The 13,495-nt window shown below is 35.0% G+C and overlaps 1 protein-coding gene across 2 annotated transcripts; it reads right to left on the minus strand.

Moving 5' to 3' along the window:
• Nucleotides 1-424: 424 nt before the first annotated feature.
• Nucleotides 425-13,001, minus strand: prune (prune exopolyphosphatase). 2 transcript variants are annotated; one of them, XM_051865465.1, is made up of 8 exons: nt 12,789-13,001; nt 8,780-8,884; nt 8,432-8,634; nt 6,615-6,799; nt 6,220-6,378; nt 6,012-6,106; nt 3,929-4,087; nt 425-3,550 (listed from the first exon to the last, which is right to left on the minus strand). In XM_051865465.1, the coding sequence occupies exons 1-8, from the start codon at nt 12,852-12,854 to the stop codon at nt 3,140-3,142; spliced, it is 1,383 nt and encodes a 460-aa protein (XP_051721425.1). In that variant the 5' UTR covers nt 12,855-13,001; the 3' UTR covers nt 425-3,139. The 2 variants fall into 2 exon arrangements, with proteins under 2 accessions (XP_051721425.1, XP_051721426.1); XM_051865466.1 differs by lacking the exon at nt 12,789-13,001 and adding an exon at nt 11,364-11,527.
• Nucleotides 13,002-13,495: the final 494 nt, after the last annotated feature.

Below are 13,495 nucleotides of genomic sequence, written 5' to 3' on the forward strand. Positions count from 1 at the left end.
TTATTTATTTATTTTTGAAATAAAAAAATAAGACTTTTATTCAGTAAGGGTGGATTAAATTGACCAAAAGTGACAGTAAAGACATTTACATTGTTACAAAAACATTCTATTTTAAATAAATGCTGTTCTTTAGAACATTCTGTTCTTTAGAACATTCATTTCAAGAATCTTGAAAAAAGGTATGAAGGTTTACCACAAAAATATTAAGCAGCACAACTGTTTTCAAGAAATGTCACTCTGAAGGATCATGTGACACTGAACACTGGAGTAATGACTGCTGAAAATTCAGCTTTGCTATCACAGAAATAAATTACATTTTAAAATACATTAAAGTAGAAAATTTACAGTAAGAATTTGAATGCATTTTCGATCAAATAAATGCAGCCTTGGTGACAATTTTTATAGATAAAGCTCACAAACCAAATATGGAACAATATGAAATGTTTTATTGAGTTGAGGAATACTTGAAATAAAAAAGGCCTTGGCAATAAAATACGTAACAGAGGATGTGCTTCGGAATATCCTGCTTTACAAACATATCACATTAAAACATTTACATTAAATCAACATTTAATACAACATTATGATGATATTGGCATTATTCAGTGTGCTTTATTCTCCTGAGGCAGCATGCAGCAATCCTCTGCTGTCACCATGCCAAATCTCACCAAACTATCACTTAGGGTTAATTCACACGAGATACACAACACCTCAAAACACCAACATACCATCTAATATGTTTCATGTCTGATATAAACTGATTTTGATTAACAGTTTTATTTTTTTTTGTGTGTGTATATGAAGCCATGACAAAACTAGTTCTATGGGAAGAAAAACATCTTTATATAACTGTCCAATAAAACGTCATTATATAAGATTAATCCAATTAGGTCTTTGAAATACCTTGTATTGCGTTTTTGTATTTACTAATATAATGAATGCCGTAATTACAATGCTAATCCAGTTTGAATCAATCTTTAGATTTTCCATCATGAATGACAGATGGTGACTGATCTCTAATAACTGTTAATAAGCTGAAGGCCGTAAAACAAATCAAAAGGACAGTTCATGACAACAACCACCATTTTTTTTTAACCCTAATGTACTCAAAACGTAAATCATCAAATAAATTATATAATATAACATAATAGAAATCAACAGAATACTGAAGTTATATATTTTAAAACTCAAATGATCAAATGCTTAACATGCCTCACATACAAATACAACTGAGGTCTTTGGTAATTAATGGCAAAATTTAATTGAGTAAAATGCAGGTGCCCTAATTCTAACCAGGAGTAGGTCAGTTAACACCTATAACATAAAAAAGGCCACAGAGGGGTGACACTCACTTTTCATTTACCAACAATCACTCTTTTACAATATTATTGGGGTAATCATGACAAGATGTACTAATCCAATGCATCTTCATTTACATCCGTTGCAGCGTGAGATCAAATGAAAAGTGTTGTCATCAATTTAAAGGATTAGTTCATTTTTTAAAATGAAAATTACCCCAAGATTTACTCACCCTCAAGCAATCCTAGGTGTATTTGGCTTTCGTCTTTCTGATGAACACAATCAGAGTTATATTAATAAATATCCTGACGCGTCCAAGCTTTATAATGGCAGTAAACGGGACCAACGTGTTTTAAGCTCATGAAAGTGCATCCACCCATTATAAACATACTCCACACAGCTCCGGGGGTTAATAAAGGCCTTCTGAAGTGAAGCGATGCATTTGTGTAAGAAAAATATCCATATTTACAAGTTGTAAAGTAAAATATCTAGATTCCGCCAGACCGCCTTCGATATTCAACTTACGAAGAAAGTCTAACGCCTCTCGCAGTTCAAAACGCTTACGCTACATCCTACGCCTTCCCTATTCAACTTATGTAACTGAGGTCTAGCGGAAGTTAGATATTTTACTTTATTACTTGTTAAAGATGGATATTTTTCTTACATCGCTTCGCTTCAGAAGGCCTTTATTAACCCCCGGAGCTGTGTGGAGTACATTTATGATGGATGGATGGATGCACTTTCTTGAGCTTCAAACTCGTTGCCCCCATTCACTGACATAATAAAGCTTAGACACATCATATTAATTAATATGACTCCAATTGTGTTCATCAGAAAGAAAAAAGTCATACACACCTAGGATGGCTTGAGGTTGAGTAAAGCTTAGGGTAATTTCATTTTAAAGTGAACTAATCCTTTAAGATATATTATTTTGACTCATCCTAACAGGAACTGCTTATATATGCTTATTTTGGAAGCCTAGCAGACAAGCAGGCAGCACTGTGCGAATATTTATTATATATATATATATATATTTTTTTTTTTTTAATGTATAAGTGTATATGCAACTATTACATTTTTCAAAATTTAACACGAATCATGACCAGCTAAAAAGTAAACCTGCAGTTTATATCAGTGTCCAAATGATTAAAATTTTTTATGCCTGCTGGGCTAACACGGTAAGAGAACTGTAAATGCATTTTCCTTTCGTTTTTACAAATCAAGGGACAAGTCAAAATAATAATAATAATAATAATAATAATAATATGTGGGAATCAATTCCATGCTACATACGTGGTCTGCAGACAAGCTGAAAATAACTTTTTTAATATTATAAAGAATGCAGTATGTTAGTGGCACCAAAAGCAACGATAACTACCACATTATAATTGTATAATAACGGAAATTAATTCAGAATTGGTTAATTCTATCAATTGTCAGTCGCTAGCTTGCACTGCGTGCGTATTGTCAATTTTGGAACTGAATAAGCTCATGTTTACCTGGAAATAATTTAGAAGATCAAATATGAATACTACTGCGAGCAATAAATAAATGGACTAAACCTGAAATTTTACAGTCATTTTTATGACACCCAAACTTTAAACATCTTATATGTGATGCATTTATGTAATGCTCCATTTGAATCATCATGTACCAGTCCTTAGAAAAAGTCACTTCAGACCGTATTGTACCTTTGTGAGTTAACTAGATCAAAAAAGTGCCATTACATTCTCACGCCCTGATGCACCACTGTTGTATATCCACCACATCCTCTTAAAGATGCAGAAGGACTTTTCTTCTCCAGCTTTTATCCAAGACTCTCTTAGACAACAGATCTTCATCATTGTCCCTCAGGAGATGTGTCCTCCATGCTGGCCATCTTGGTAACTTTCTCTACCAAAACCTCAGGGCTGATTTTTGGTAGGCCATTGTCCAAGGGACAACCCTCAACCAGACTGTTCATTGGCGTTGGAGGAAATGGAGTATCGTCCTCAATCCCAGCGTCTTCAGTACATTGCTGAGAGTCACTCTGGTACTGATTAGAATCATCGTCCAGATATAGGTCCTCTATGTTTCCACTTTGAGCCACTTTCCTTTCCCTCTCCTTCAGGAAGTCTGTGATTATGGGCATTACCTTCTTGCGGGATGCTAGTGTGTTTCCCTGTAAATAGGCCTTGACATCCAGATATGGACTGCTCATTGGTTTAAGGTCCAGACTAGGGGTTTTGGCGTTTTCTAGTGCTTTACTCATCTATGAAAAGAAAAAGAAAAAAAGATATCAATTAGAACAGATTCTCAACTTATTTTATACACCACCTTTCAAAAATTTGGGGTCGGTAAGAAGGTAGTTTATTCATATGAAGGCAAAGCTGAATTTTCAGCAGCCATTACTTTAGTCTTCAGTGTCACATGATCCTTCAGAAATCATTCTAATATGCTGATTTGGTGCTCAAGGAATGTTGAAAACAGTTGTGCTGCGTAATATTTTTGTGGAAACCCTAGTACCCTTTTCCAGGATTCTTTGATGAATAGAAAGTTCAAAAGAATCGCATTTATTATATGCAGAGTAAACTATAAGAAAGACATTTGTAGGTTGATTTCCTTAATAAGTGTAAAGCATAATGAGTACCTCTTCCCTGTAGACAGTGCTGGAACTGTAGACGGCTAGCTGTCGGAAGGGCTCCTTGTTGTCGTTGAAAGAGATTGTCATTGCGATCAGCAGGTTGTAGCTGTGATTGTGGCAGAATTCACAGAGGTCCTGCTGTAAGCCACGCCTCTGAAGAAAAGCCTAAAAACAGAACAGCTCTTTTAACATATGAGCATTACAAAAAGGACTGCAATCATTTCACTTTGTGAGACATTTTCAAACACAAACAGATCTGGAGATAAATATTTTTAATGCCCAATATTTTTCTTCTGCCCTTTACAGTTTTGATGCCTTTGAATTCCAACATATATCTTTTTTTTTTTTTTTTTTTGCAGTTAGTAATATTTTATTACGATTGTAATATTATTTTATTATTGTATTTTAAATTATTTTAATGAAATAATTTATGACTGAAAAATATAACCTTTAAAATATGCACGTCACACATCTTTTCTTCTTATGACACATCTCTGATTCTTGTCAATCAACTGGACAAATATTTCTGAATAACTTTAATGGCCACTCACATTATTCCTGACAGTTAAAATAATAAAGTAATGGAATTATTACTTTGAAGTATTAAAATGAGATTTTAGTGTGCTATAATGAACATACTGGGGCCGATTTTGAATCTATGACTTTCTTATGCCATATTAAAAAAATTCTCCTGTACTGTGAACAGTTCTGATACACATCTGATTCAGCAACATTGTCTTATTATTGTATGTGTACTAACAAGAGAACAGAAGAGCCTGTCACGGAGGTTAACGTCTGGTGTAATCAGTGGGTGTGTGAGACAGGCCGCCCAGCCCTGCGGTGAGTCCGGGTGTGTCTGACTTGGATGCGGTTGTGCTTCAGTATTAATGAGGAATTCACATGAGTCATGAGGATGGGCACATGAGCACATTTTGTGCCCACAACAAGAGCTCCTTACTTTTCAGAATCTGCATTTCCTCTTTGTGGAACCAAGTACTGAGACTAAATACATAGCACAAAAACAAGATTCACTTCATTCAAGAGGAAACATGTAATTTGCATGTGATCTTCTAAAATTAAAGTCCTGCTATAGTGTTTTAGAAATGCTGCAAGTATGCAATGAGATTCCACACATAACTTATAGGTTATAGAGGTTATATAGATGCACCAATATTTAATTATTGATCAAAATAAAACCATTGCAATAAGCCATAAGCATGAAACAGCAGATCTTTTGTCTTTGTCCATGAATCAAATGTCACTGTTTACTTGCGCTGTAAGTATTATATGATTTCAAGATGAAATCCAAAAATATGTTTAAGAACACAAGAATACATTGTTCAGTATTGAATCTCATTTAATAGATAATAAAATAGACTAATCTGTGAAAAGCACTAAAGCTTTTTCCTGTGAGTATTTTTTATGTTCCATGACAACTTGTAAAAAGTGGATTTTATTGTTTAAAACATTAGTATCGTATTATATTATATTATATATTATATTATTTTTCTTTCATTGTGCCCATTTAATATTGCAATTTACAAAAAAATACTAAATTATATATAATACCAATATTATGAAGACACTATAAAAGAAAAAGAAAAATTCAATGGACATTACAGAATTTTACAACAACAGTTAAAACATTTGGTAAGACTTTATTTTACAGTGTCCTTTACTAATTTACAGTAAAATTACATGTTACATGTAGTTACTGTAGTAATAACTATATATTATGCATAATTACATGCAACTTACACTAAACAAAACCCTAATCCTAACCCTACTGTAAGAACATGTAGTTAACTATTACTACTCAGTACTTAAATGTATAATTACACAATAACAAGGACACTAAAATAAAGTGTAACCAAAAGTTTTTGTACTTCTTTCTAGGGGTGTAATTAAATCCTTTAAAAAGAAAGTGGCAAAATATCAAAATCTGTATATATCTGCAGAAATATCTGTATAAATATCAGTTTTTGTTAAAAGCTGTATCAGCCAAAAACATCCAAATCAATACATAGCAAGCTTCTGAGATTGTAGAAGCTTTTAGAGGTCAAGTGAAAGATGTCATAACAGTACTGACCTCTAGTGTCATGTAAATGACACTGACAGCCAAGTTCAGATCCCCAGCAGATGCAGCTTTCATGTCTTTCAACAGCATCTGCTCTGTGGAGAGGCCTGAAATACAGAGCAGTACTGTGAAATTTCTTTTGATGAACACATGCTTTAAAGTTTTAATAAGTCTACAAGCAGATTGTTTCATTAACCTACACAATAAAAGATTCTCTCACCTGACACGTCAAACTTGGCATTCTGTAACGACTGAAACAGAGCGCCCCTCGGAGGCAGCTTTGGAAAACGTTTCTCCAAAAAGATGGCGTACTGGCTGTCCTTAGGGGTGACTTTACCTGCCTCAGGTGCCATGTTAACACAGTCTAGGATAATGGTACCTGTCAACGCAAAGCAGAAATACATTCCGCAACTTAACAAGATTTTATCTTTCTGCTGACATCTCACGTCTCTATCATATTGCAAGTACAAGTCAAATCTATCTGTTCCAGCCAAATGCCACTGAAGACCATGCTGTGCCCATCTGATGTCTAACAGTGTCTAGCAGATTGAACAGCAGTCATGCTGTGAGAGCTCACATTCCTCTCTGTGTTTATCATGTCGCCATGACACTCACCGTATAAAAGCTGAGCCACTTGTTGGTCGAGCACCTCAGGCGCTTTTTGGGCAATGAGCTCTGTCACCAAGGTGGCACAGGAGCCCACGGTCTCCACAGTGACAGGGCAGGAGGGAGATGAGGGCCTCTGTAGGAGGTGGTGGTCAATCACTTCTACAACTGCATCCTCCAGCTCACTGTCAGCACTACAGAATAAAACAGGTTTATTATAAAAGAAGTTTGTATCATGCTTCTGTGGTCACAGGTTGGGTTCAGTAAATACTTTTTATGTCGCTATTAGTGGTGGACTAATTAGATTAATTTGACGTAGATATAAAAAGCCATTATTGTAACAACATTCTGATATTTATTTTGGTTGCCATTTACATGCATGCATTTATATGGTGCAGTAAAATGCACCATAATAGAATGGTGGAATTATGGCACTTTGTCACAATTGTCACTTTATAGGCCAATTGGCAGTTAGCATCACGCTGGTTCCCTTGACAGGTCCAATACGATTTATTTTCCCATAGGCTTTTGGATTATCAAAAAAAAAAAAAAAAAAAGGGGTTATCAAAAAAAAGTTTATGATACTTACACGTTTTGTCCATCAAGATAATTTTTCACAGTATATATATATATATATATATATATATATTTTTTTTTTTTTTCAACAGAAAATTCACTATATAGTTCAAGTTCATTAATTATTTAAAATCTGACTCCTTTATAGGGGTGTGCGATATTGAAAAAAAAAAAAAAAGATATCAATATTTTCTGGGATTTTGTCAATAATGATGATTAGACGATATGTTCCTGATTGTTACTGTACTGGTACCTTGGCAGGTTTAGGATTGCTGTGGACAGCTGACTTCTAAAGTTTTTGTTATTCTTCATATTTTGTGTATATGTTTTACCTTTATGAGGGCAATTTGGTTCTTACCTATTTAATAACACACTATAGGGCTGTTACCAATCAAATGAAATCAATATCAACAAAATCTGTCTTTGCATTGCAGAGGAAATATAGAAGCTGCATCTGAAGTGCCATTTAGATGTATTTACACAGACTGTTTAATGCAGCTCAGAGGTATAAATGCATTTATCCTGCAGTTACAAATGCATAAATAATGTTTTGATGTTTTAAAAATAAAACGATGATATATGAAATTAAAATTTTAAAATTGAAAAGATACTTTAAATTTGAAACTAAAACCACCAGTAGGTGGCGGCAAGTCACTGTTAATGAGCGAATCATTGAGTCATTAATTCAAACAATTCGTTCAAATGGACTGATTAATTCAGCAACGAAACACCGCTGCTTGTTGCTCAGAGATGCAAAACAGTTCTGCTGTAGCTTTGTTTGGAACTATTTTCAGCGAAATAGGGCAAAACAGGCAATATTGTGTCTAAAATGTAAGTCACTTAATTGTTTCTTAAACTGTTTAATGATTGCTTTACTATATCATATTATATAAATATAGCCTAAAAGACAAATACTCATACAGGGGCATTTTAATTGCATTTTTAGAGTAAATCTCGCAGTGAGAAAGTGCACTCTAAATGCGCACGTGCAGTAGTCTAACCTAAACCAAAAAGTCTAAATGACGCAGTGTATGCACTCTCCAGGCATTTTTCTGTTTTTTTTTTTTTTGAGGGACATATTCGATAATGTCAGATTGCACATTGTTAAAACAACAATTACAATATTATCATAGACTATATATAATCGCACACCCCTACTTCTTTATCATTCTCTTTTTTTATGTGAAGATGGAAGATGGAACATGGTGCAGTTCATGTATTGCATATGTCCTACAGAACAGAACACTGACCTGGGCAGAACGTTGTGGTCAACCAGGGTCAAGGTCAGCTGTTTGTTCTTGTGCAGGCTGTGGAGGTCCACCTCGTCCCTGAAAAGCAGGTAGTCCTGCGACAAACCGGTTTCTCTCAGCAGAAAGCTGCTGTCAGAGCGCAAGGGAAACTCAGCTCGTGGGATGTTGAGTACAGGCACCGGCACCCTCTTACAATCAAGACTCTGCAACAGGTCAACAATAATGATGAACAAAACAATAATCCTCAACCTCCAGTAAAGAATTATCACATCTATTTTCTCGACACAATTCTCAAGCTTTCCAAGAACACCACAGCAAATACGGTTTATTAGGTTGGGCGTTGCATACCTTTGAAAGAAAGTAGGCGAAGGTCAGGGCTGATACCATGGAGTCCACATCACAAGCCTCATTTCCCATTACGACATGCAGCCCTGGGCTGTTCTTACTACAAGCCTGAGAATGAAGGAGAATAATGTCACAGGCTGTTGGACTAATATAGGACAGGAATTCATAACATATAACTGCAAGCCAAGTTCTTCATAATAAGGCTTTGGTGGCCTCTATTAAACTGCAGGCTGAAATACCAAACTAAAATGTCTATACGCACAAATATCTACAGCAAGTAAACTACATGACAGGCTGAAAATGCATTCAATAGGCTGTGAAGACTTCCAGCTCCATTCAGAGCTTCATCTGACAAACAATGTTGAACTTGATCAACCAGTCACTCTGTATCACTGACAGCCAGTGTGAGGCTCGGTGCAATGTCAAAGATAAAACACATTCTGTGGCTTCTCAACAGATATAGTACAGCAGTGTATGCCTTTAACAGATGATAACATGGATGACAACAAAACTCATTTTTTTATGTTAAGTATTTGTTCTTAAAGGGATAGTTCACCCCAAAATGACAATTCTATCATCATTTATTCAAATTCTTGTGTTCCAAACCTGTACAACTTTCTTTCTTCCATGGAACATAAAAGAAGATGTCGACACTGCTCTTGTTCATACAATAAAACCATACAGCGATCAAGGGTTAACAAGAAAGGACAAAGAAGAAGCTCCATAAGTAGTCCATACAACCTATGTACTGTATAGCAAAATGGTATATTTGCCTGAGGAACAGAGCTGAAATGCAAGTCTGTTATTAGCTGAAAATCTTCCTTTCTGCCAAAACTTTCAAATCTCATTTGCGCTTCCACATATTCAAACTTGCCATGTGAAGACATTTTAAAGTCAACAATATCAAATAATGTCTTGTAACCAATTACACAGCAAGTATGAATATAGGCCATGTTCAAAGCAACAAAATCGTCTGTCAGTTCTGTATTTGAGTCTTTAATATGGTTACGTTCACGCACAGTTCAGTTATATTTCACAACCGCATTCTCGGAAAACCTGTGCTGTGTGAACAGAACCGGATTGGACAACTAGTTATGTCTAGATACTAGATATGAGCTGTGTGTCATCGGAAGGTTTTAGATCCAGTCACTGTTCTCTGTTCAGTTTTGTGTTCTAGGCGTGACTCAAATATTCTGCTTTCCACCCGGATATAAAAGCTGCTATCGGCTAATGAAGATTTCTGCTGCAGTTTTATGGACGTCGCCATCTTTGAAATCACTGTTTAGAGAATACACGATTGACTCCCAATGCACGTTCATACAGACAGTATTCGAGAAGCTACTGTATGTTTCTGTGTGAACGGGACATTTCGAGACTCATACCTGTAAGTAAATGTGGTTGTCAACCCCAAAAACTGACAGTGTGGAAGTAGCAATGTAGCCATACAGAAGCGCAAATAAGATTTGAGACATATGGTGGAGGACATTGAAGATTTTCAGAGCATAATAACTTAAATTTCAGTGTTGTTCCTAACAAAGGTAATTACAGTTAACTAAAACCATAAAACATTTTGTTACTGAAATAAAATAAAATATAAAAAAAATGTAAACTTATTTTATTTCAGCTAGTTCCTAAGGCAACATTTCTCACTTTCATTTGGTTTAACTTCATGTATTAAAACTAAAACAAAAACTGAAATAAAAATTAATAAAAACTATATAGACATATTATTAAAAGTCTATTTTAATAATACTAATGTTCATTTTAATTAAAAAAAAGACAAAATTCTTAAAACTAAACTGAAAATGAAAAAATATAACAATAAAAACTAATTAAAAATAATAAAAACTATAATAGTATCTCAATGATACTAAAATAACACTGGGTTCAGAAGACTTGGAATATACACTACTGTTCAAAAGTTTGTTGTCTGTAAGATTTGATAATGTTTTTGAAAATAGTTTCTTTTACTCACTAAGGCTGCATTTATTTGATTATATCATACATTTAAATGATAAGAACAGTACAATTGTGAAATATTACAACAATTTAAAATAAACGTTTTATATTTTAATTAATATATTTTAAAATATAATTTATTCCTGTGACGGCAAAGCTGAATTTCCAGCAGTCATTCAGTGTCACATGATCCTTCAGAAAACTATCCAATACGCTGATTTCATGCTCAAGAAAAAAAGTCTTATTATCAATGTTGAAAACAGACGTGCTGCTAAATATTTTTGAGAAAACCAAACTTTTTTGATACTTTTTTTTTTCATGATTCTTTGAGGAATAGAAAATTCAAAAGAACAGCATTTATTTGAAATACAAATGTTTTGTAACATTAGAAATGTCTTTAATGTCATTTTTGATCAATTAAATGCATCCTTGCTAAATAAAAAGAAAAAACACTGACCCACAATTTCAAACAATAGTGTAGTTATTATAGACTACATTTGTTACTTAAAATATGCTTTCTTCTTTCTTTTTTTGGGCTTGAGAACCCACAACTCTATATTGAAGTCTATTTACTGGACCACTTGTGAGATGAAGAGCAATTTTAATAGAATAACACTGAATGCATCACCCTGGGTTCCATAAAGCCTTTTATCTCTCCTCATGATGACTCCTCGTCCAGCGTTAATTAGCATTTGGCCTTCTCCATTACTCCAGCCGAATACAGAAGCCATCTGTGACGTCAGCATTAAATGATGTACTGTGATCTGGGCAACCAGCTGGGGTTTGTTTTAAATACTGAACGATGGACTGTCAACACAGACTGACTGAGCTCACAGCTGGCACAGCCCAGGGGCGAGGCTTGTTTAGGGTGAGATTTTGGCAAGCTCCTTCTCTCTCATGTGATAATCATCACCAAAAACCTTCTTAGATGGGGAAGTGCAGGAAAAACATGCTTATTCATGTCCATATGTGCATAGCCAGGGGACAGCGCAGGAAGTTAGTCACCACAATGTGAAATGGACCACGGGATGGTGAGTAAACAGTACAGAACCTGTGGGTATTGGGTCAGTGTGCGCTCTATTTGCAACCTCATGCTTCAGTGCAGACAAAAAGCACTTTAACCACAAGTGCAACTGTATAATTTCTTCAATCATTGACTGAATTAGTTAAAGAACCCATCTCTGCTTGCTTCCATGAGCTGAGAGTCTCAAAGTAAACACAGGACTTCATAATGTGTCAGGGTGTTTGGGTTTAAAACAACAGTGTTTAGGGTAAAGAGATGCACTGCTGCTGGACAGATGCTGTCAGGATCATATGCAATGGACAGCAGGTGTTATTGTCTCTGCAAATAGGGCCACCTTCATTCTTGAAACTGAGCACATTAAGCTGTAAAACTAGAAAAGTGGGAATTTTTCTTATTGACTAAACACACTGCCAGAAAATAGACAACATATTACAGATGGATTTGCACCAAACAGCTTAATAAACTGACCTTTTAAAACTGAAAGCATGGCAAAACTGTGTTTATGTATGTGTGTGTGTGTATATATATATATATATATATATATATATATATATTATATATATACACACACACACATATATGTACATGTATGTATATGTATGTGTGTGTTATGCATGTGTCATTGATATAAAAGTGATATAAAGTGAAGTGATATAAAAACACACTAGTTAACTCTTTTCGTATAAAAAATATAATAAAATAATTAATGTAAACAGACTTATGTGCTTTCTCTCTTTCTCTCAATGCATGTGGTCGCTTGTCATTGGCGCATGCGGCCAGGGTCTATGCACGCGCGTCATGCCATATGACTTGTGTCAATATCGAGTGTACGTCAAACAAAACAGCATACGTTATTTTTTCACACCAAGCTATCATATACGGCAAACACACTCATGTTTCTAAATGTCTCATAACACAGACCGTGCAAGAACTGGCCACTGCCCCCTTTTTAAGTGGGTAAAATGGTAGTAGCCAAGCCAGCATACCACGCGTAACCCTCTCTTAAAGCGTCCAGTACCATAGTCTTACCTTAATCACATCACGACAGCTCCGTAAATATGCCTCCATTGTTACACGGAGCCCGAAGATTTTCATGTAACGGAATATCCTAAAGGAGTATAAAAATGCCCCCGAGTGCCTCTGAAATGTGAAGTGTCTCAGCGGTTCACTGTGTGCAAGTTATGCCACTCGGAATTCAGAGGTTTGCGAGAGAAGAGACGTAATGCTCGTCTCGAGTTACGTCCTGACGTCACATTATGTGCTGGAAAATGTAGTTCTGCGGGGTTACAAAAGAACATGATGAGTGAGAGTTTGTAGTTTTTAGTCCATGTGTGTTACCTTTGAGACCAACTCTACGCTAGTGTACTTCTAAACGTTGACAAAATTATTTTATCACTTTTGAAAATTACGTTTTTTTGAAAATCACAATGTTTTTTTTTGGTTAATTTTCTGAAGAAAATTAACCAAAAATATTTATCATTGATGACTCATCCTGCACTAAACAGATTTTTGTCCAATCAAATGATTTCTACAATGACAAGCAATGGTGGGGGTAATGCATTACAAGTAATGAGTTACGTAATCAGATTACTTTTTCAAGTAACTAGTAAAGTAACACATTACTTTTTTTAATTTAAAACAAAATATCAGTTACTTTTTCAAATAAGGTGAGAGAAATAAAGTGCAGAGGTGTTGTGTGCGCTGTGTGAACATGATGGTTATTGTAGTTCTAGACT

The sequence above is a fragment of the Ctenopharyngodon idella genome, chromosome 16, assembly GCF_019924925.1.
Source record: "Ctenopharyngodon idella isolate HZGC_01 chromosome 16, HZGC01, whole genome shotgun sequence".
NCBI classification, from domain to species: Eukaryota; Metazoa; Chordata; class Actinopteri; order Cypriniformes; family Xenocyprididae; genus Ctenopharyngodon; species Ctenopharyngodon idella.